This window comes from Dendrobates tinctorius, unplaced genomic scaffold, assembly GCF_039654945.1.
Source record: "Dendrobates tinctorius isolate UK_male_01 unplaced genomic scaffold, ASM3965494v1 ptg000265l, whole genome shotgun sequence".
Taxonomy (NCBI): Eukaryota; Metazoa; Chordata; class Amphibia; order Anura; family Dendrobatidae; genus Dendrobates; species Dendrobates tinctorius.
Genome location: NW_027361932.1, coordinates 10,823,984 through 10,849,047, shown reverse-complemented (window position 1 = coordinate 10,849,047; position 25,064 = coordinate 10,823,984). Strand labels below are relative to the sequence as shown.

At 48.8% G+C, this 25,064-nt stretch overlaps 1 protein-coding gene across 1 annotated transcript in view; it reads left to right on the top strand.

Annotated features, from left to right (window-relative positions):
• Window positions 1-25,064, top strand: part of LOC141069492 (septin-2A) — a 107,972-nt gene that overhangs the window by 50,431 nt on the left and 32,477 nt on the right. Inside the window, exons 8-11 of the mRNA XM_073559091.1 lie at window positions 2,628-2,729; window positions 3,425-3,570; window positions 14,254-14,337; window positions 14,426-14,483. Of these exons, the coding sequence (XP_073415192.1) occupies window positions 2,628-2,729; window positions 3,425-3,570; window positions 14,254-14,337; window positions 14,426-14,483 (390 nt within the window). The remainder of the gene's footprint in view (window positions 1-2,627; window positions 2,730-3,424; window positions 3,571-14,253; window positions 14,338-14,425; window positions 14,484-25,064) is intronic.

The following is a 25,064-nucleotide window of genomic DNA, read 5'->3' as shown; positions in this document are numbered from 1 at the left end:
GCAAAGCTGCCTTTATATGATTAACAGGTTGTTTAATATTTTATTTTATATTGGCGATATATCCTTAGGATAGGTCATCTGTAACAGGTGGGTTTGGATACCAGGCACTCCCTTGATCGGCTGTTATCAGCTTTGGCAGTAGCCACATGTAAACTGGGTAGAAGAGAAATGGAGCTGATCTACAGTACTCTACGGCAGCCACTAAACAGTGTGATTGAGTCTGCTGTATACCCTGTTGGCATGTGGCTGCAACTCTGCTCTGCTGTGCTACAGCACATATCACTCTGCAGTAAGGAGAACAGATTGTTTGTCAATGCTATTGGGGCGGTGTGTTCTTCGTTCCACAGTGTATTGCTGCCTGCTTATGATTGGTCAGCATCAGTAAGGGGAAGAAGTACACACCCCCAGTGAAATCACTCTGGCAACGCCCATTTGGACTTTTTTTTTAGGTGCAAAATACTTTGATTGCTAATATTTTCGTAATGGAGAGGCGAGATAAAAAGAGAACTTTTTATTCTGTTCTGAAGTGCCTTTTACATAGTGTGTCCAGTTCAGCATGAAAAATTAGATGAAAGGTCCTCTTGATTTATTTTTTTTCTAATGTGCATCCTACTTCCAAATTGTATTTTTCTAGTTATTTTATTTATTTAAATCCAATATATTCCGCAGAGTGGAATTGTCATCACTCCCTTTCCCCACTGGGCTCTCACTCTTAATTAAAAGGAAACCCACACAAACGTAGGGAGAGCCTGTAAGCTCCATACTGATGCCATCCTTGGTCAGATTTTAGCTCAGAACTTCAGCACTGCTGTGGGGTTCTGGTATTGTGTTACTGTTGTCGCAATAGAGTTTTAATTTCATTTGTCATATATATCACAGTATAGCGCAAACCTAATTCAACTTTAATATGTTAATCCAATCATTATGTCAAAATCATAGAGCCAGGGGGTCCTCAGCCTGTGGCTCTGGCTGTCATTATGTTGGGGGTTCTGGATGTGGCTCTTGACCCTCTATTAGAGCTGAATCAGTGTCTCAAGGTAAGACAGATTGGGTCCCACTATCATAACCAGCCCTTCATGGCTTACATTACCAACCTTTCATATGTCACGATTATCTTAGGTTTCTCCAGAAAGTAACATAACCAGATGTGGTCTTACCATGCGATTAAGGCTGATCATTAGAGGTTACAGAAGGCAGATCATTAGAGGTTACAGAAGCCAGATCTGTGGCGGATAGTTGATCACCAGGACAGCTTCTACTCTCTAGTCATGAGACAACACCTTTAATAAAGCAGAATTTATATTTTTATGGGACTTTCAGTCTGTAGAGATTTTGTGACCTCATCTGTTCTGTACTGGATCTCAACCAGTCTGATCCTTTCTATTATTGTAGAGGAAAGTAACAGTAACTACAACAATGAGTAATTGCGCTTAATACTGCCTAACAGCAGGTGATAAGCAATAGTTAATAGGCCAGCGGGACATCCAGCAGGCTTTCTGTGCTGACCTATGGGTCAACCGCTGACCAAGCCAAGAATGCCAGGAGCATACAAAGGCAGAAGGTTGCAGCAGGTGCTGTAGTCTGGCCTCTGATTGTATATGCAGAATGACTATGGGGTTCAGGTATGTCGATAAAATACTATTCATTACAGGCTACAAATATATCAGACGTCTGTGACGTTTACTTTTGTTTGCCTCTAAGCATTTTTTTTCACTACTTAGAGAACCCTTTGCATATACCCAAGGAATTTCTGGATAGTCCCCTTTGAGAGGTTTCTATTACATGCCAGTGTCCCTAAACTTGACCTTGACTTTCCATGATTATAATGAACTAACTGAAGGTTTGACAAGTCTCCAATTTTGGTGGGTTTAGATTGCAATTTAGTATATGGGAGCCTCCTATAATAAAATATCTTTGGTTTTCAGGGAAAATAAGCTGATCTCCTATCTCCACATTGAGCACTCATGTGTATGGGGGAGCCGAGAGAGATGGCTGTCTTCTACAGATAGGTATCTTGTCTGTATGGTTTCATTCTACTCACCAATCCTAAAGATCATTTTAGTCTTTAGGTCCTTGTGTCTGTTCTGTCCCACTGTATGGAAACCTGATGACCATATACCTATTTGCTTGGTATGCTTTTATTCCCCCACAGAGTTCTGTAGATTCCCTTGTGCCAGTTGTTTGTAGCTAGTACGATGGCTTTGAACTCCAGGAAGAGGAAAGTGGATCTTTTCCAATTACATTTCTACATCAATGTAATGTGCATGGCAATGCCCATTGTAAGAATATTCAAAGAAAAATAATCATAAGGCCTCATCCCCAGAGAGGAAGGGGCAGAATTTCTGGAGACTGCCTGAGTCCATTTTAATAAACGCTTACGCTCTATCTCTTTTGAAGATTTGGCAAAATATTAAGTTCACACTATGGCTTATTATTTTTCAAAAATTCTGGGGAAAGATAATCTGTTATACGGCTGTTCCCAGTCCGAATTCTCCCTCCTGTGCCAGCACTACTATGCCCGCCAAGGACAGGATGCCGGTCTTAAAGGGTGACGTGAGTCTTCTGAGAGAGCATTTTCTCCTTCTAGTTTAGGTACTGAGGAGCTTATAATGGATTTCCTATTACAGGTCCTAGATGAGATTGCTGAACATGGTATTCGGATCTACCAGCTCCCTGACGCGGACTCCGATGAGGATGAGGAGTTCAAAGAGCAGACTAGAGTGCTAAAGGTATTTTGTTAGAAAATGCATACTCCATAGTGATGCAAAATTGTGGCCATTTTTTATTTTATTTTTTTCTTCTGTAAAAGAAAATAATTTTGGGTGAATATCAGCTCCTCCATCAGTCTGTTTTTTGTTTCCATCTTCTAGAAGTGAAATGTATGTGCATTCCATATAGTAGAAGAATTTATATCCATAGGGTAATATGTAATACTCTAGCTGCAGGTCTGTGCTACACAAAGCAGGATGAAATTCCTAATAACTCCACTTAATAAGCCCTAACCAGCAGGATCAAATCTTGAGTGATGGGGGCAGGGGAGGATTATGCTGCCTTGGCTTTCACTGGTGCGTGGCATTTGATGGTCTCAAGGCTAAGCCGTACATCCAGCGTAAACACAGAATAAATCTCTCGGCAGAGATTTGGGAGCAGACGCCGGTATCCAGCGTTATTTGCTCTGATGCCATGAGCATCATTACTTTTACTACTCAGAATACAATAAACTGGGGGTAAAGGTCAATATATTCCTAGAAGTGGTCCCGTCTGTACACTTTGTGGCCCTGTGTGTGTACATTCACCATCTCACTCAACTTCTCTTATAGTTTTTGGAAATATTTGCATCTGGTCTGATAGAACTCTTTTATACTCTGTCCATGATAAAAGTAGTTGGTAATCTGACTGTAATCCTGTTTTCGCTGTCCCTCAGGCCAGTATCCCGTTTGCTGTCATTGGCTCTAATCAACTAATTGAGGTAAAGGGAAAGAAAATCCGTGGCCGGTTGTACCCGTGGGGTGTTGTGGAGGTGGAGAACCCTGAACACAATGACTTCTTGAAGCTCCGTACAATGTTGGTGTAAGTATTCAATGGCCAGCTGGTGCACAACAAGCATGGCTACTTTATTAGTTACACTATGTGCACTTTTCTCCTTCGTCTCATTGGGGGACACAGAGACTGTGGTGTGTGCTTCTGCCGTCTGGAGGCCGACACTAAGTGTACAAAAAAAGAGTTAGCTCCTCCTCCGCCGCATACACCCTCGCCCCTAGGCCGGGCGTAACTCAGTTTTTGCTTAGTGTCTGATGGAGGCACACGCAGTCTGGAGTTCCAGACTAGATTTTTTTTTTTTTTTCCTCCCTTTTTTCTATGAAGATAAGATAGGGGCGACGGTTCCTATAGAGAGGATCCGATCTCCCCAAGTCACCAACGGGCGACCACGTGTGAGTAACCCTCCACGTGTCCTCTCCCGCACCGAGGGACACATCTGGGACTTTTTTCCAGACATCTATTTTTTAACGAAAGAGGGGCAACGCGTCCTGATTAGAGGACTCGGTTTCCCCACAACTTCATCAGGAGCACGTGTGAGCAGAACCAGGGGTCAGCCTCCGCGTTGCTACTCTCCTACAACAGCAGTGTATGGAGGACCCGTCCACCCCTTGGTAGTGAGTCCAGGGGGTTGAATCGGAGGCGCAGGTGAGAGCGTACAGGGGGAAGAGGCCGCGAGTAAGACCGACAGAGCCCCCCCCCCCCCCCCCCGCGCGCCTGCACGGCGGATGGCCCTGCTCACCTGTTTAGTATATGGGGGATCCGCTCCTGGAGCGCACCGCAAGTTGGCGCTGGTGGGTAGCGGTAGCCAGGGCGTTGCACCCGGGCTCCGCACGCCGCGTGTATCGCGGCCGGAAGCCCGCCGGCGGCCGCGGCCCCACTGCAGAGCGCGAGTATCGCGCGAGGCCGCGCGCCGACTTCCGGTGGTAGCCGGAAGTCCCGCCCGCTGACTTCCGGTGGTAGCCGGAAGTCCCGCCCGCTGACGCGGCGGTGACAGCGGCGATGGTGGAGACGCGCGATATAGGGCAGGAGGTCAGAGGCGCAGATCCCGGAGAGACTTCCGCCCTAACACATCGCATCCACGCAAGGAGCCGGTGGGTGAGTGTAACTCCGTTTGGAGAACCACGCTGCTTGTCAGGGAAGAGGTTACCCTCCTCCTCCTTCTACTCTGCCTTCAGCCTGTGCAAGTATGTCTGCAAAAGGAAAAGCTCACTCTTTCCTTTACGCGGTTTGCGTGTCCTGTGGGGTCAGGCTGCCAAAGGCACAGGCGGGTAAATATTGTGAAGCCTGTGAGTCGGAGCGCGCCCAGGAGCCCCCCACTGTTTCTGAACCAAGGGGTCAGGACCCCCCGGAATGGGCGGTGTCCTTATCGCAGTCTATGCTGTCCCTTACGAGGGCAATTGAATCCCTTCAGGGCCCGGGCGGGAGCAGGGAGGGGGGTCTGCCAGCGGAAGAGAGCTCGTCCTCGTCTCAGGACCCTCCAACCATTAGAGGTCGCTCCAGTACCAGGCAAGCTCATATCAAGAGGGTTCGTTCCCCGTCGGCCGGACCCTCCGGGGCTTCGGCGGCGGGTATTAGGGCATCCCGTTCCCCGTCACTGAGCTCTGGGAGCGATCAGGATGAAGGAGAGGAGGAAGGAGCCTGGAATCTAGAAAGTCTGGGTTTCCAGGATTCGGTGGACAGTCTCATTGAGGCAGTCAACCAGACATTAGAGATCGAGGACGATGTGCCCACAGCCTCAGGTCACAAGGTCTCTTTTAAGAAATCCAGGCGACCACATAGAAGATTTGCCACGCATCCGGAGTTTGAGGAGCTAGTCCAGAAACATAGAGATCACCCGGATAAGCGCTTTGCAATGCAAAAAGCGCTACAGGCAAAGTATCCGTTTCCTCCTGAGCTCCATAAGGCTTGGGTAGAGTCGCCAGTAGTGGACCCTCCCGTGTCACGTTTAGCATCTAGGTCGCTATTGTCAATACCCAGTGTTTCCTCTATTAAGGACCCAACTGATCGCCTCATGGACGGGCTTGCCCGCTCGGTTTATGAGGCAGCAGGGTCGGCTCTGGCCCCCTCCTTTGCGGCGACTTGGGTGGCTAAAGCCATGGTTTCGTGGGGGGAAGCTCTGTATAAGGCCCTCCAGGACAGGGATCTGCCCGCGGAGGTCTTAGAGGTGGCAAATCAGATGTCAGGGGCAAGTGATTATCTTGTCAGCGCCTCACTGGACGCGGCCGAGTGTTCGGCGGTGGCAGCGGCGAATGCGATCGCCATTAGGCGTGCATTATGGCTGAGGCTGTGGAAAGCGGATTCTATCTCTAAAAAATCCTTGACCTCATTGCCTTTTCAGGGCAATCGATTGTTCGGTGAGAAGCTGGATAGGCTTATCTCAGAAGCCACAGGGGGGAAGAGTAGTTTCCTTCCGCAGCAGAGAAGTTGCCCGGCATTCAGGCAAACGCAAAGGCGTTTTCGACCCTTTCGTAGCCCCTGGGGGGGGACTCCGGCCAGGACATACTCCTCCGCAAACGATGGCCAGAGTAGGGAAAAACAAGTCTCTTACAGGGCCAATCCGCTGGGTAGAGGCCGAGGCCATTTACCCAGAGCGAAGGGGGCCAAGCCCCAAAAGCCTCCAGCTAAATGACTGGAGGCGCTCCGTACCTACGGACGACAGGGTGGGCGGACGCCTACTAAGGTTCAGCCACGTTTGGGTCGCAGTGACACGCGACACTTGGGTGGCAGAACTTGTATCGTCCGGGTACAAGATAGAGTTTGTCGGACGGCCACCACAGCGATTCTTCCGTTCGCGACTTTCCAAGACAGATTCGCAGGCGGAGAGTTTGTTACAGGCTGTAACGACGCTAGAGCACAAAGGAGTTATCGCCCCAGTGCCGCAGGGCGAAGAGTCGCAGGGGTTTTACTCCAATCTTTTTTCGGTCCCCAAAAAGGACGGGACTGTGAGGCCGGTTCTGGATCTAAAGATCCTAAACAGATTCATCAGGGTCAGGCGATTCCGGATGGAATCCCTCCGCTCGGTCATTGCAGCCATGGATCCAGGGGAATTCCTGGCCTCAATCGATGTGCAGGATGCATATCTGCATATTCCGATATTCCCCCCACACCAGAGGTTCCTGCGATTTGCGATCGGAGGACGTCACTTCCAATTCGTGGCTCTGCCCTTTGGTCTGGCCACTGCCCCCAGAGTCTTTACAAAGATAATGGCGGTGGTTATGGCCATCCTGCATGCACGGGGCATAACGGTGTTACCTTACCTGGACGACCTTTTGGTAAAGGGGCCGTCGTTTCAGGAGTGCCAGGACAATGTCAATATTACTCTGGATACCCTGGCCCGTCTGGGCTGGCTGATCAATTGGAGCAAGTCGTCCTTGATTCCAGCCCAAAAAATCGTGTTCCTGGGCATGATTTTCGACACCTCCCGGGGGCTGGTGATCCTCCCTCAGGACAAGGCGCAAAAAATCAAGCAAGGGATACGGAACCTTCTACAGCCGGGCTCCAGATCCATCCGGTATGGCATGAGTGTGTTGGGCAGAATGGTGGCGGCGATAGAAGCAATCCCGTTTGCCCAGTTCCATCTCCGTCCGCTTCAGCATGCGCTCTTGACAGCATGGGACCGGAGGCTGCTGTCTCTCAGTCATCGGTGCAAATTGTCTCCGCTAGTACGGAGTTCACTCCGGTGGTGGACTCGCGACTCGTCTCTGGTCCAGGGGAAGCCCTTTCCCCCGGAACAATGGTTGGTGGTGACGACCGATGCAAGCCTGCAACGATTGGCCCTACGACATTTCCAGTGTTTCCTGAGACACCGGCCGGTGCGCATCCAGACGGACAATGCTACAGCAGTAGCATATGTCAACCATCAAGGGGGCACGCGCAGCCAGGCAGCCATGCGCGAGGTCGGACTGGTACTACGTTGGGCGGAGAAGAACCGCGTGGTAATTTCAGCGGTGCACATTCCAGGAGTCGAAAACTGGGCGGCAGATTTTCTCAGCCGACAGGGGGTTGCGGCAGGGGAATGGTCCCTGCACCCCGAGATCTTTCAGCAGATCTGCCAACGGTGGGGGACACCAGACGTGGACCTTATGGCATCCAGAGAGAATGCCAAGGTACTAAGGTTTGTCGCTCGATCCCTCGATCCGCAGGCAATCGCAGCAGACGCACTGGTGCTCCCGTGGGGCCAGTTTCGTCTCCCGTACTTGTTCCCCCCGCTGCCGCTGCTTCCAAGAGTTATCAGGAAAATAAGGAGAGAGAAGGTTCCAGCAATTCTGCTGGCCCCAGACTGGCCCCGGCGGGCCTGGTACGCAGATCTGGTCCAACTAGTGGTGGACGTACCCTGGCGTCTTCCAGATCGGCCGGACTTACTGTCCCAAGGGCCGATCTGCCATCCGAACTTAGGGGCCCTGTGTTTGACGGCGTGGCCATTGAATCTTGGCTGTTAACACAGGCAGGATTCAGACGCGATGTGGCGGCCACGATGGTGAGTGCCCGAAAGCCTTCCTCGGCGAGGGTGTATCATCGGACTTGGGAAGTATTCTTCCGTTGGTGTAGGGATCGTGAAGTGGCTCCTCTGGTTTTTTCGATCCCCAACGTACTGGCTTTTCTACAGGCAGGGCTGGACGCAGGGTTGGCCCCGAGTTCCCTCAGAACGCAAATCTCGGCCCTGTCGGTACTTTTCCAACGAAAAGTCGCTTCCGTCTGGCAGGTTAGGACGTTTATGCAGGGGGTCGCACATTTAGTACCCCCCTATAAGGCGCCGACGGAATCATGGGACCTGAATTTGGTGCTCAGAGCCCTTCAGGAGGCCCCTTTCGAACCATTGCAAGAGGTCTCCTTACCTTACCTGTCCAGAAAGGTCGTTTTTCTAGTAGCCATAACGTCTATTAGGCGGGTTTCGGAATTGGCGGCCTTATCTTGTAAACCACCGTTCCTAACCTTTTATAAGGATAAGGTAGTTTTAAGGCCAGCTCCCCCCTTCTTGCCGAAGGTTGTGTCTGCATTTCATATCAACGAAGACATCGTCTTACCCTCGTTTTGCCCGGCACCGGTGCACAGGGTAGAGAAGGCTTTGCACACTCTGGATCTGGTAAGAGCTCTTAGGAGGTATGTGGCGAGGACGGCGCCATTCCGCCAGACAGACTCTCTATTCGTGGTTCCAGAGGGACGGCGGAAGGGGCTCGCTGCGTCCAGAGCGACTTTGGCCAGATGGGTTCGCCTGACGGTCCAAGAAGCTTATCAAATCAGTGGCACGCCAGTTCCGGCAGGGATCAAGGCTCACTCGGCACGGGCAGTGGGTGCCTCATGGGCACTACGACACCAGGCTTCAGCAGAGCAGGTATGCAAAGCAGCTACCTGGTCCAGCTTACATACGTTTGTCAAGCATTATAACGTACATACCCAGGCATCCTCGGATGCAAGCCTGGGAAGAAAGATCCTCCAGGCAGCAGTTGCGCACCTCTAATCAGGGGCGCAAATTAGCATGGATTGGGTGAGTTAAGATCCCGCCCAGAGGACTGCTTTAGGACGTCCCACAGTCTCTGTGTCCCCCAATGAGACGAAGGAGAAACATGGATTTTTGTGAGTACTCACCGTAAAATCCTTTTCTCCGAGACGCTCATTGGGGGACACAGCACCCACCCTATCAGCCAGTTGGCTTTTACTTATTTTGAGTTTTACAAATCCTTGTACAAGGTTTAGGGTGGTCCCCTTTTTCAGACATATAGTTTCTTGCCTGAGTTTAAGGCGCGTTCTCCTACTGCTTATGCACTAAACTGAGTTACGCCCGGCCTAGGGGCGAGGGTGTATGCGGCGGAGGAGGAGCTAACTCTTTTTTTGTACACTTAGTGTCGGCCTCCAGACGGCAGAAGCACACACCACAGTCTCTGTGTCCCCCAATGAGCGTCTCGGAGAAAAGGATTTTACGGTGAGTACTCACAAAAATCCATGTTTTTTTTTCCCCCATAGTCATTCTTCCTTTCCAGGAATGAGAAGAGCCGAGGGTGCAGCTCCCCTTTGGCTTCTCCCCTCTCAGTTCAGCTTGATTGACTGGTCTCTCCCTATTTTTGTATAGGGGAAAAACCTGTCAATCGTGGCGGGGGCCATAGTTTTGATTCTTCATCCCCATTACTGTCTTCTTTTTCTCCAAAACATCCTTGAATTTTAAAGTAAACAAGAGGAAGAGGTCTAAGGCTGGTTTCACATTAGCGCTTTTTAAGCGCACGCACGGCCGGGGGTAGCTCCGCCCCCGAGCCGGCTCTCTGCCCGGCGTGCCCGCCCCTTGCTTGTAGCGCCGCCTCCTAGCGCACAGCGGCGCCTGCGATCGGCGCACCCTATCTTTAGCATAGGGTGCGCAGATCGTGCGCAGGCCGTGCGCTAGTTGCGCTTTGACCTGCGCTGCGCACTTTTGACGGTGCGCCGTGCGCGCCAAAATCAAACTTTTCGGATTTCGGCATGCTCGGCGCACCGTCAAAAGTGCGCAGCGCAGGTCAAAGCGCAACTAGCGCACGATCTGCGCACCCTATGCTAAAGATAGGGTGCGCCGATCGCAGGCGCCGCTGTGCGCTAGGAGGCGGCGCTACAAGCAAGGGGCGGGCACGCCGGGCAGAGAGCCGGCTCGGGGGCGGAGCTACCCCCGGCCGTGCGTGCGCTTAAAAAGCGCTAATGTGAAACCAGCCTTACATTGTAAAAGAGACTTCCGTCTCACATATAGTGCAGTGTGATGTTGAGAGCCCGATTTTTCATTGTGACCCAAAAGAGGAGCAGAATGACCCTGGATGCCAGAGAAAATGGTGACTGGTGAGTATATTAACAATATCTGCCATACCAAATCGGGAGCGGGCTCATGGGGTGTGCCCGCCACACACTCGGCAGGTAATGGCTGCCAGGAGATGCCTCTAACGGCTATAGCTGGTGCTCCACTCTACCCACGTCTGATAACCTGCTAACTACTGTTGTGAGGCTCTGACAGTGGCATTAACAACGCATCGGCATGGTGGCACATCGTTCTTTGTGCATAGCAGCGCTCTCGTGACCCGCTCGTTGGTGCTGATGTGTTGCTATGACAGCCAGGAGTCTGTTGAAGACTTCTGTGCCTGTCATAATGCAGCTGTACATAGTATAACTGAAAACACAATCGTTTAAGTCCCCATGAGGGGACTAATAAATACAGTGAAAAGTAGAAAAAATATGTATTTTTAAGAATATTTAAATAAACAGCATGTTCAGATCACCCCCTAAACAGAAAAAAATCAAAACTCCAAAATATCAGCAATCCTGAAAAAATGGTCTCCAAAACAAATGTCAGAATGTCATGTCGATCATATAATAGTATCAATTAAAAATGTCATCTCTTCCCGCAAAAAATAAGCCATCACCCAGCTCCATGGACTGAAAAGCATTATGGGTCTTGGAAGATGGCGACACGCAGTTCAGGGGTTTTTTCCACCACTAAATAATAAAATCCTGGACGTGTGTGGCATCGCCATGATCCTACTGATGAGTAGAATCATATTGCCAGGTCATTTTTACCACTCTTTGTGCACCGTAAAAACAATTTCCGAAAAAAAAAAAGTCAGAATTAGGTTTTTTTTCTTCCCCTCAATTTCACCACACTCTGAATTTTTTCCCCGTTTTGATGTACACTATGTTGTAAAATTAATATTAGTGTTCAAAAGTATATCTTGTCCCGCAAAAATGAGCCCTCGGATGGCTATGTGGACAGAAAAATTAAAAAAAAAAAAAAATAGTTGTAGCTCTTGGTAGAAGGGGGAAGAGAACACGAAAAAAATATGATTTGAAGGTTTACACACTGACACTACACTAACATTTCCACAGGTTTAGGGAATAAAAGCATTAATTAACGGGAATTGACAATGTAGTGGGTGGGATATTTACAGCAAAGTGCCTCATGCTATTTTGTAAGTTTGGGCTTTCTTCATCGTTTTTGTATAATACACAGCAATAAGTGCCATATTTTGTGGTGTTCTCGGCCTTTTCACGTATTGTGGCAAGCTGAAAGCTCACACTTTATTGCTGGATCCTGATTTTTTCGATTGGTGATGACATGGTGCACTTTGTTGGGTTATGGAACGTGGTGGAGACTAAATGGGAAGGGATCTGTTGGTTTCACTCCTCCAACATCTAAAGTCTGAGTGCGCACTATGGTGTCCGGACATTGCAGGCTGAGCTTGGCCCATGATTTTTACTGTGTAAAACCAGCATTAAGGATATGTGTTATTAAAGGGAATCTGTCACCCCTTTCTTGAGATATCATATAATGATATCATTCAATTGTGTGTCACATAAGGATTCTCTTAGTACTTTTGCTTCCCCCTGACCCCGCACCTTTCATGCATAAATACCTTTCTTATATCGGTTCAGATGTATGTAAACTGCCGCTGTCCGGTCCGCTGGGCGGGGCTTATTCAACTGCTCCTCCCTGTCTTGCTCTACACAAGAAGAAATGCATAGAGCAAGACGGGGGGGGGGGAGCAGGTGAGTAAGCCCCGCCCAGCGGACTGTACCGTGGCAGTTTACATACATCTGAACCGATATAAAAAAGGTATTTATGCATGAAAGGTGCGGGGTCAGGGGGAAGCAAAAGTACTAAGAGAATCCTTATGTGACACACAATTGAATGATATCATTATATGATATCTCAAAAAAGGGATGACAGATTCCCTTTAAGTAGTACTGTTTGCATTGACATTTTGCAATAGTGGGATATGCCGTCACTTTCTTAATTAAATGGAAGCACAATTATTAAACCTCATGTCTAGATTTTGAACATTGATTGAATTGCTTCCACCACAGTGACACCTGCTGGTTATAATGAGTACTGTTCAGCTTGTCAATAAATATATAGATGCTTACATCGATGATCATTGAGCGTATTTATGGGAAAGTTTTTTTTTTTTCTTTGCTCTACTCCTTTGAAACAATATGTGCTGGTATGGATTGGTAACAAGAATTATTCTGGTTAGGAATTATTGTCACCTGCTGTTAATACTTTAGTACAAGCATTCACATTTTTTTTTTCAGTGAATGGAGTCATCAAATTATTGAAGTGTTAATTAAAGTCTACTTAAATTTATTGTTCATTGCATAAATTCAATAGTTTGGCATCTGTGGGGGTCTGATACAGAAATAGCTAAAAACCGTATATTACAAAAAAAGTCCTATTGCACACTATTAAGTGTTTGGGCGGAGAATAATATAACAGTAGGAAAATGTTATTGTGAACTTATTAATAACAACAATCACTCTGTCATAGCTTTAAAGCAGTTGTCTTTAATTTTAATATTACGTTAGTTGCAGCACATTCAGACATTTACAGAGATGTCAGACTCCCTGCTAATCTAATATTGATGCCCTAAGTATTACAATTCGGAACAGGCCCTTTTAAGATCTTATTGTTGCAATCATTCATATTGGCCTTTATACATATAATATGTTGCGAGAAATGTTCTATTAAAGAGATTCTATACATTCAGCAACTACTTATTTTCTTGATTGTACACTGATCACTACGCGAGTCTCCCCCCTGCGTCGACCATCAGGGATCAGTGTAATTTGTAGGGAAATCAGGCAGTAAGGCCTCTTTCACACTTCCGTTTTTGACCATCAGTCAAAATCCTCCAGTTTTTGAAAAAAACGGATCCGCCATTTTTTTTGGCGGATCCGTTTTTTTCCCCATTGAGTTGCATTACCGGCGGATCTTGACGGATGGTCATCCGTTGGATACTTTTTTTGCGGATCCGGCAAAATGTTTGCGTCCGCCGGCATGCCTGGACGGACCCTGCAACGTTTTTTTTGCAGTAGGATCTGCATTTTACAGTGCGCATGCCCGGCAAGAGGAAGTCAGCCGGGAATTTAACCCTGAAATCCTTTCTGGCGGTGGAAAAAAAATTCTCTCTGTCTCTCTCTCTCTCTGTCTCTCTCTCTCTCTCTCATTACCCAGTACCAATCACATCAAATCGATTAATTGTTTGCCGATTTCAAGGCAGAGCAGCAGATCCTCAAGAACAAGAGTCCTTTGTAACCATTCTGGCCAAGAGATGAGAAGCTTGATAAAAGGGCTCCTTGTTTTAACATAGAATTCCTTAATGGGGTGTATTAGTGGATTTTCTAACTAGGTAATCTGGGTCAGGGCAGATGACTATGCTTGATCTTTGGCCTAATCATCGGTTTTAACCCTCATGGATCTATCTGTAACTATTCAAGTGGTCTCTTCTGGGAAAGGAATCAATGACTTCCAGTCCTTCAGTCTCTTGTCCTAGTAGTGAGACCTAAACTCATCAAACATGAAAGAAGTGGCTGAATCTGGCTTTTAGTTGTTGACCAATAGGGAAACAGATTGGGCATAGCTTCACATTTGTGTCCTAGTGTTAAAGATGAATGAAGACTCAAATATAAAGGAATTGTATTTTTCCCTAGAAGCACATCTGGGGCATATACACACTGCTGGTCTACAGTCTACGTACAGCGCTCCCTAGATCCCTTTATAACATGTTTACCATGTAAAGGATATTGTTCCCACAAAGGAACTCCCAACGTCTGAGAACTGTGCCCCGGCCCTACCGTCTAATTGTTCCCCTCAGTCGGAAGCTTTTCTTTCATTTAGACTGAGTGTGCTCAGGCACGTTATTCATAGATCATCTTTCTGTTTTCGTGGTCCGACTTCACGGTTTGAAGGCTCTGGTGTTTTTGTCTCCACAGGACACACATGCAGGACCTACAAGAGGTCACTCAGGATCTGCACTATGAAAACTTCCGCTCCGAGAGATTAAAGCGCACTGGCAAGTGAGTGTACATTTGTCCCGTTGCAACAAATCACGCCGAGAACATATTGGCACTATCCAAAATAAAATCGCCACCATTGTCATTGTAGGCCTGTGGAAGAGGAGGTGTTGGATAAAGACATGATTCTGCAGCAGAAGGAGGCAGAGGTGAGTGACCCCCGGAGAAGGTGTGACCGATTACTTCCTGTTATCATTTGTGATTGTGCTATATAGGGCTCATCCACACAAACGTCTCTGGTTTTGTATCAGCATAAAAAAATAGATCTGTTACAAAACAGATGGCTGCCTCGTGCCGTCCCTTTTTAATGAAGCCTCACGCATTAAATGACTGCAACTGATCCACAAAACCCGAGAAGAATTGGACATGCACTCACAACGGACACACAGATCATAGATCAGAAAAAAATGGATGTGTAAATAGTTCCACCAAATTATATGGGTCCTTGTGCGGTTAGATTTTAAAACTGACAAGACACTGTCATGTCCTCCTAGTTCACCTCTTATATTGCTTGACTGGTGCTTTATATGGAATGTTTCATCAGAAAATGGCCTGTTTAATTCAGGGTTTGTATGTTGATTTTAATTTATTTTAAATTTTTTTTTTTTTTTCCCATATCACTATATAAAAATAAATACACAAAAATGTCATAATAGGTCTTGACTCACTTCCTATTTCAAATCAATGCTTTTTGCCATCCAGTAAAAATGGATGATTTTTCATCCATGTCCATTTTATTTTTTTTGATTTATCAAAACAGGATTTTTGCACTAACCTTACTACACTATGGCCCCGATTCATCAAGACTGGCGTTGTTTACAGAGGCGTGCTGGAGTCAGGCATTGCAGATTCTTTAAGAGGTGCACGCCTCTTAAAAGGAATCTATCAGCAGGTTTTTGCTATGTAATCAAACAGTGGCATGATGTAGGGACTGAGACCCTGATTCCAGCGATGAGTATCCTAATTTTATTCCAATTTTTTTTTTTTTTTTTTTTTTTTTTTTTTTAAACCACCACAGTTCCAGAGAAATGGGTGTTTTTATTTGGTGTTCCTTTTTCTGGTCTTTACTGATTGACGTGGCTCACTTGATTTTTTTGGGGAGTGTATTTGCCACATCCATTTGGTAAAGATCAAAAAACTTGGCAGTAAATAAAAAGGTCTGATTCTAAGGAATCATTTAGAGAACTTTAACCCCTTTCTGTCATGTGACATACTATCCCGTCCATGTGCCCTGGGACTTAATTCCCAGGGGCGGGATAGTACGTCACAGCGATCAGCGGCGCCCACATGGTGAGCGCCACTGATCTCGGCCGGGTGTCAGCTGATTATCACAGCTGACACCCGGCACAATGTGTCAGGGGCGGTCACGGACCACCCCTGACACGTTAACCCCTTGCACACCGTGATCAAACACGATCGCGGTGTATCGGGGGTTAAAGGGAAGCATCGGCAGGGAGGGGGCTCCCTCCGTGCTTCCCTGAGCCCCCCACAGCAGCGCAATGTGCAGCGCTGCTGTGTGGGGCTCCATACCTGCAGGTCCCCGAATCCAAGATGGCGACAGGGACCTTCGGGGTGTGCAGGGAGCTGGCTTCCTCAGTGCCTGCAAAGCGCAGGCATGCGGAAAGCCTGTGCAGTGCCTGTGACAGATCGCTGATCTGTCACAGTGATCTGTGATGTGACAGATCAGCGATCTGTCACATGACAGCTATGTCCCTCCTGGGACAATGTAATAAAGTTAAAAAAAAAAAGTGTAAAAATAATTTTAAAAAAATCGCTAAATGAATTTTAAAAAAAAAAAAATATTCCCTAATTCATTTTTTTGGAAATGAAAAAAAAAAAACAATGAAAGTACACATATTTGGTATCGCCGTGTCCGTAACGACCCGCCCTATAAAATTGTCCCATTAGTTAACCCCTTTAGCGAACCCCTTAAAAAAATAAAAAACTAAGCAAAAAATGATTTATCATACCGCCAAACAAAAAGTGCAATAACGCGCGATCAAAAAGACGCATATAAATATCCATGGTACCGCTGAAAACGTCATCTTGTCCCGCAAAAAACGGGCCATCATACAGCATCATCAGCAAAAAAATAAAAAAGTTATAGCTCGCAGAATAAGCGATGCAAAAATAATTATTTTTTTATATAAAATTGTTTTCATTGCATAAAAGCGCCAAAACATACAAAGCGACATAAATGAGGTATCGCTGTAACCGTACTGACCCGAAGAATAAAACCGCTTTATCAATTTTACCGCAGGCGGAACGGTGTAAACGCACCCCCCAAAAGAAATTCATGAAACGCTGGTTTTTGTTCATTCTGCGTCCCAAAAATCGGAATAAAAAGCGTTCAAAAGATGTCACGTGCCCGAAAATGATACCAATAAAAACGTCAACTCGTCCCGCAAAAATAAGACCTCACATGACTCGGTGGGTCAAAATATGGAAAAATAGCTCTCAATATGTGGTGATGCAAAAACTATTTTTACAATAAAAAGCGTCTTACTCTGTCGCCTCATTGGGGGACACAGAACCATAGGTGTTATGCTGCTGTCCACTAGGAGGCGGCACTATGCATAATCTGAAAAAGATTAACTTTGGCTCCTTCTCTGCAGTATACACCCCTGGACGGCGTCAGCCTTCTCTAGTTTTTGCTTAGTGTCGCAAGGAGGCACACCTTTTTTTCTTTTTTTCCTTTCGTCGGAACAGATGAAGAAAAGTGGGTCTCCAGCGAGACTCCCGGCATGGCTCCTTCCTTGGCCCCCTTTTTAGGGGTGCCCAGTTGAAGTGGAGATGGCGGTTCCCCATGTCGCTCCTTCCCCAGTCCCTCGGGTACTGGTCCGAAGTTGAGACCCCCCCTCCTTCCCCAACCCCCTTCAGGGTCTGGGTTGAGGTTGAGGCAAGGATGAAGACCCCCTGACGGTGACAGACGCACCCTCCCTAATCCCCCGCAGGGGGCATTAGGTTGAGACGCTGCAGGTAGGGTCGGAGTACAGACAGCATTCTGCACCAGGGACCCCAGCCCAGCTGTGGGATCCTGCTGGGGCCGGGGGAGGGTGCAGGCAGACGTGGCACAGCAGAGACAGGGCTTTCTGCTCCCCTGCCTCTGCAGCAGCAGTGGCTCCATGGTGCTCCAGGGACCCCCCACACAGGTACCGCTAGCCCTGCTGCCCCCACCGCTAACCAGTCACCCATTCCGGGGGGGTCCGGTGCAAATCCGACCCCCTCCCGGACTACCGCGCCGCTCTGGAGCCCTCCTGGGCATCAGGCCTCTAATCTAGACCGCGGCTTCGGCCTAGCCGAAGCCGCCGCCTTTTCCCCGCCCCCCGGATGACTAAAATGACACGCTGGAGTGTCATAGAAGGGGCGGATTGAGGCAGAAAGGGCGCGTTTTTACAAGCCCAGCGCGCCCTTTTCAGCTCTCCGCCCCCTCCTCCCTCTCCTCAGAGTCCCGGTGGCCATTTTTTTTGGATGAGATCCAGGAGAGGAGCATCACAGCGGTCTCCGGGGGGCACAGAACTAGGATCTGTCGGCGCTGGACCTAGGGGCACACCGGTGGGGTAAGCTCACAGCTGGGTTTTCATTACTCAGCTGTGAATCCATACTTCCTAGAAGGCTCTCTGTGGGTTCCCTCTGCGTAGCCACCCCTGTACGATCCCTGATAGCCAGCCTCTGTGCACTATGCCGGGCTCAAGGAAGAGAACCAGGCAGGAATGTTTCTATGCATTCTGCACAGCCTGCAAAGCCACGCTCCCTAGTGGTAGCACATATCCGCACTGCCGGGACTGCATCCAGAACTCTGGGTCAGAACCCCAGGGAGTCCCTACTGACGCTTCAGTGTCACAGGCCACGCCGGAATGGGCAACTCAGATGTCACAGTCTATGACACAGTCCATAGACAACCTAACTGCCGCTTTGCTGCAAGCTCTGCAGAGTCGGGCCCCGGCTATGGACGTTACACAGCAAACGGACAGCTTGTCTCAGGAACATGCTGCTTCCGACTCTCACAGACGTAAGCGTACCCACAGGTCTCGATCACCTGAGTCGGCCTATAGCACAAGGTCGTCCCCCCCCCCCCCCCAGGGAGAGACAGCGTCATTCCAGGTCTCCTAGGCAGTCCCCTGTCACAGACAGACAGTGCAATTTACCACAGAGATCCCCCACCACAGAAGACCCCTGCCCCAGGTCGCCCTCCAGGGATCACCTTAGTGAGGCACAGGATTCGGAGGGCATCTGTGACTCCGACTCAGATAACGAAACTGAGAGGTCCGTGGTACCTTCTCCCCCTAGCAATACAGCGCTAGTTGATGACATAATCTCTGCCATTCATCGGGTGCTAAATATTCCAGAGTCGGCCCCGGAAGTCCCAGAACATAGGATTTGCTTCGAAAGTGTTCAGAAACCACCTAAGGTCTTCCCTAATCACCATGAGTTTGAGGAAATACTTACCAAACAGTTTGCGCAGCCTGAGAAAAAATTTGCTAATCGCAAATATTTGGAAGAGAAGGACCCCTTCCCACAGACAGACACCAAACAATGGACAGATCCACCTGAAGTGGACCCCCCGGTTTCTAGGCTAGCAGCGCAGACCTTACTCTCTCTGTCAGATAGCTCAACCCTCAGGGACGCAGCAGACCGGCAAGTAGAACGCATGGCTCGTTCTATTTTCGAAGCGGCAGGCGCCTCTCTGGGCCCTGCGTTTGCTTCAGTTTGGGCGGCCAAGGCCATCCTGGCTTGGGCCAAAAAACTACAGGAGGGTCTTCAAGCTTCAAATCCCGAGCTCTCGGACCAAGCGGTCCAGATAGCAGTGGTAGCAGACTACATGCTTCATGCAGCCCTGGATTCTGCAAGAGGTGTAGCGGGAATAGCATCAAACGCCATCACGATCCGACGCATCCTCTGGCTGCGAGAATGGAAAGCGGATGCGGCCTCAAAGAAGTCCCTCACGCGACTTCCGTATCTTACTGGAAGACTTTTCGGCGAAAAGCTGGACACAATGATAGCCAATGCCACTGGGGGTAAGAGTACCTCTCTCCCTCAACTAAAACCGAAACGCACGTTTAAACGAAGAAACCAGACGCGATTCCGATCCTTTCGGAATTCCTCGGGCTGGTCCGTCTCGCGCCCAGCGCAAAACCGTAACCGCTCTCCACGCAGGGACAACCCACGGACGCAGCAGCGACCGGACAGGTCTTGGCAGTCGAAAGCAGGCCAAGCGAAACCCAAGGGAGGAAAACCTCAGAACTTCGCTTCATCATGACTCACGAACTCCGGAAGACACCCCACCAGTAGGCAGCCGACTTTTACTCTTCCAGCAAGTCTGGCTGCCTATTACAGAAGACAGGTGGGTCAGGGAAATAGTGTCTTCCGGATACAAGATAGAGTTCACTTCCGTTCCACCGAACCGGTTCTTCCTTTCTATTCCTCCAACACCACCAGACAAGGCTCGTGCTTTCCACCAAGCGGTCTCCTCTCTCCTCCAAGCAGGAGTTGTGGTGCCGGTTCCCGCGAACGAGAGATTCCAAGGGTTCTACTCAAATCTATTCGTAGTCCCCAAGAAAGGAGGCAGCGTCCGACCCATACTGGACCTAAAACAGCTCAACAATTACGTACGGGTCCGTCACTTCCGCATGGAGTCCCTCCGGTGCATCATTGCATCCATGGAGCAGGGAGAATACCTTGCCTCCATAGACATACAGGATGCGTATCTGCACATACCAATTGCCCCCGCCCACCAAAGGTTTCTCAGGTTCGCGGTCAACCAAAACCACTACCAGTTTGTCGCCCTTCCGTTCGGACTCCCCACGGCTCCAAAAACGTTCACCAAAGTCATGGCGGCCACCATGGACGTTCTGCACTCAAGAGGCATTCTAGTCATCCCGTACCTGGACGACCTCCTCATCAAGTCTCCCACTTTCCAAGACTGCGAGGTCAGTGTCTCAATCACAATAGACACACTGAGTCGCCTGGGATGGCTAGTCAACCTACAGAAATCGTCGACTATCCCAAGTCAGACTCTAACATTCCTGGGAATGTTATTCGACACCTCCAGGGGCCTGGTGCTCCTTCCCAAGGACAAGACACTGGCCATCCGTCTGGGAGTTCGTACACTCCTTCGCAGTCCTCCTCGATCTCTCCGGTTTGCCATGAGAGTCCTCGGCCGGATGGCAGCAGCAATAGAGGCAGTGCCATTTGCCCAGTTTCACCTCAGGGTCCTTCAACTAGCCATACTGAGCTCTTGGGACAGGAATCCCTTCTCCCTCGACAGGGAGATCAGGTTGACGTCGTCAACCAGGAGGTCCCTGCATTGGTGGCTCAAACCAACCTCGCTTATACGAGGGAAGCCCTTTCTCTCAGGACAGTGGAAGATCCTGACTACCGATGCAAGCCTGACAGGCTGGGGGGCGGTGCACCTACATCACAGGGCACAAGGCAAGTGGTCACCGAGGGAAGTGACATTGCCCATCAATATTCTGGAAATCAGGGCCATCCTCTTGGCACTGAGAGCCTTTCATCACTTGCTTGCAGCCTCGCACATACGGATACAGTCGGACAATGCCACGGCTGTGGCATATGTGAACCACCAAGGCGGGACCCGCAGCGCCCAGGCGATGAGAGAAGTGGCGCATATCCTCCTCTGGGCGGAAGACACGAGGTCGGTACTTTCTGCGGTCCACATTCCGGGTGTAGAAAACTGGGAAGCCGACTTCCTCAGCAGGCAAGGAATGGACTCGGGGGAGTGGTCTCTCCATCCCGAGATTTTTTTTTACCAGATCTGTCAACGCTGGGGAACCCCGGAGGTGGACCTAATGGCATCCTATCTCAATACCAAGGTCCCCAATTTCATGGCCAGGACACACGACCCGCGGTCGCTCGGAGCGGATGCCCTGGTCCAGGACTGGTCCCAGTTCCGACTCCTGTACATTTTTCCACCCCTCCCCCTAATCTCCAGGGTCGTAAGGAAGATCAAGCAAGAGGGAGTTCCAACCATCCTCATCGCGCCAGACTGGCCCAGACGTACATGGTACGCCGACATCGTTCAACTTACAGCAGACGTCCCCTGGCGTCTACCCGACCGTCACGACCTTCTGTCTCAAGGTCCGTTCTTCCATCAGAATTCAGGGGCTCTCAATTTGACGGCATGGCCCTTGAAACCTGGATTCTAACCCAGGCAGGTTTTTCACCGGCAGTCATTGCGACTATGATCAGGGCAAGGAAGCCTGCCTCCGCCAAGATATATTATCGTACCTGGAGAGCTTTCTTTTCTTGGTTCGAATCTCATGGACAAGTCCCACTCCCTTATTCCCTCCCGAAGGTACTAGGTTTTCTTCAATCGGGTCTAGACGCCAAGCTATCCTTAGGCTCGCTTAAGAGTCAGGTGTCGGCGCTTTCAGTCCTTTTTCAAAAGCGCATTGCTACTAAACCGCAAGTAAGGACTTTCATCCAGGGAGTTTCCCGATTGGTTCGTCCCTACAAACGTCCGCTAGATACATGGGACCTCAATCTAGTCCTGACAGCATTGCAAGCTCCACCCTTCGAACCTCTTAGAGGAGTTCCACTCTCCATTCTGTCTCAGAAAGTGTTTTTTTCTAGTGGCGATCACCTCGTTACGCAGAGTGTCGGAATTGTCAGCACTTTCCTGCAGACGGCCTTTCCTAGCCTTTCACCAGGACAAGGTGGTTCTCCGCACGGTACCATCCTTCCTTCCGACGGTTGTGTCCAACTTTCACCTCAATGAGGAGATTTCACTGCCATCCCTTTGCCCGGTTCCGGTTCATAGAGTGGAGAAGGCTCTGCATACGCTTGACCTCGTCAGAGCATTGCGGATTTACGTGTCCAGGACTGCACCTTTCCGGAAGTCTGATTCCCTCTTCATTCTTCCAGAAGGTAGTCGCAAGGGACTGCCGGCTTCCAAGGCTACCCTTGCCAGGTGGATCAAGTCCACCATACATGAGGCCTACCGACTTAACAGTTCCCCTCTTCCGGCCGGTATCACGGCACACTCTACACGGGCAGTAGGGGCCTCCTGGGCCATTCGGCACCAGGCTTCGGCACAACAAGTGTGTAAGGCGGCCACTTGGACTAGCCTACACACGTTTACGAAACACTACAGTGTTCATACCCAGTCCTCAGCGGATGCGAGCCTGGGTAGACTGGTTCTGCAGGCGGCAGTGCCCCAAACTTAGGGACCTGCTAGCACAATATTCGTCCATTGCTTCCGACCCAGGGACTGCTTCGGGACGTCCCATGGTTCTGTGTCCCCCAATGAGGCGACAGAGTAAAGGAGATTTTTGTGTACTCACCGTAATATCTCTTTCTCTTAGTCTCTAATTGGGGGACACAGCTCCCACCCTGTTGCCCTTATGGGACGTTGTTTACGGTTGAGTTCTCATATTGTTCTTTGAGCTCGTACATAGTAGCCTTCTTACAGGCATGGTTATGTTATTTGGTTATGTTCCTCCTAATGCTTTTGCACAAAACTGGAGAAGGCTGACGCCGTCCAGGGGTGTACACTGCAGAGGAGGAGCCAAAGTTAATCTTTTTCAGATTATGCATAGTGTCGCCTCCTAGTGGACAGCAGCATAACACCCATGGTTCTGTGTCCCCCAATTAGAGGCTAAGAGAAAGAGATTTTACGGTGAGTACACAAAAATCTCCTTTTTAGCGTGTGACAGCTGCCAAAAATAAAAACCCGCTATAAATAGTAAATCAAGCCCCCCGTTATCACCCCCTTAGTTAGGGAAAAATAATAAAATTAAAAGAAAATGTATTTATTTCCATTTTCCCATTAGGGTTAGGGCTAGGATTACGGTTAGGGGTGTGTTGGGGTTAGGGTTGGAGTTGTAATTGGGGGGTTTCCACTGTTTGGGCACATCAGGTGCTCTCCAAACACAACATGGCATCTGATCTCAATTCCAGCCAATTCTGTGTTGAAAAAGTAAAACGGCGCTCCTTCCCTTCCAAGCTCTGCCATGCGCCCAAACAGTGTTTTACCCCCACATATGGGGTATCAGCCTACTCAGGACAAATTGCAAAACAACTTTTGGGGTCCAATTTCTCATGTTACCCTTAGGAAAATAAAAAATTGGGGGCAAAAATATCATTTTTGTGGAAAAAAAATGATTTTTTTATTTTCACGTCCGGGCGTTATAAACTTCTGTGAAGCACTTGGGGGTTCAAAGTGCTCACCACACATCTAGATAAGTTCCGTGGGGGGTCTAGTTTCCAAAATGGGGTAACTTGTGTGGAGTTTCAATAGTTTAGGTACATCAGGGGCTCTCCAAACACACATGACACCCGCAGACCATTCCATCAAAGTCTGCATTCTAAAACGTCACTACTTCCCTTCCGAGCCCTGACGTGTGCTCATACAGTAGTTTTCTCCCACATATGGGGTATCAGCGTACTCAGGACAAATTGGACAACAACTTTTGGGGTCCAATTTCTCCTGGTACCCTTGGGAAAATATAAAAATTGGTGACTAAAAGATCATGTTTGTGGAAAAAATACGATTTTTTTTATTTTCACGCCCGGGCGTTATAAACTTCTGTGAAGCATGGGGGGGTTCAAAGTGCTCACCACACATCTACATAAGTTCCTTGGGGGGTCTAGTTTCCAAAATAGTGCCATTTGTTGGGGGTTTTCACTGTTTTGGTACATCAGGGGCTTTCCAAACGCGACATGGTGTCCGATCTCAATTCCAGCCAAAAACGTCAACTGCAATACCTGTTTATTTTTTTACAAAAATGAAAAAAAAAAATTTGCTTGGGCTGCTGCATAATTTTCATAACCAGCAGTGGGAAAGCTGAGGGCTGATGTTAATATTCTGGGATGGAGCCAATAGCCGTAAAGGTTCCCAGGCTATTAATATCAGATAACAGCTGTTTGCGTAGCCTTTACTGGCTAGTTTACAGGGGGAACCAAGAAAAAAAAACAGCTAGGCAGACAGCTGCCGGCTGATATTAATAGCCTAGGAAGGGGCCATGGATATTGGCGCCCTCCCATACTAAATACATCACCTCTCAGCCACCCCAGAAAAGGCGCATACATAAGATGTGCCAATTCTGGCACTTGGCCTATTCTGCCCACTTGCCCTGGGGTGGCAAGTGGGGTGGTAGTATTAGGGTTGATGTCTCCTTTGTATTGTCAGGTGACATCAAGCCCAGAGGTTAGCAATGGAAAGTCGTCTATAAGTCACCCCCATTACTAACCCAATAGTAATATTATAAACAAAACACACACTCAGAATAAAGTCCTTTATTTGAAATAATGACTCAGACCCCTTTATTGAATCTAAATTAAGCCCTACTCGCATCGTCGCCCAATCCAGTGAAGCCATGGTCTCCTGTAACAGAATTAAAATAACAAACAATAATATTCCTCACCTGTCCGCTGAGAAGGTAATCCAAAATGTCCCACGACGATCCTGATGACTAAGGGTCCTGTTTCACATAGCGAGGCTTCAGCGATCCCGACACCGATACGACCTGGTAAGGATCGCTGGTACGTCGCTAGTAAGCTGTCAAACAGGCAGATCTACTCAACGAGGCAACAACGATACGTCAATCCGTATAACGACCTCGGCGGTCGTGGGACCTTGTCACACAGCAGCTATTCTAACGACTCACGCCTGCGTCCCAGAGTTCTGAGTCGCCAACGAGGTCGCTTGTCGGCGTCAAACATAGCGATGCATGCTGGCCAGCGGGACGCCAACGATCTTAAATTGGCCT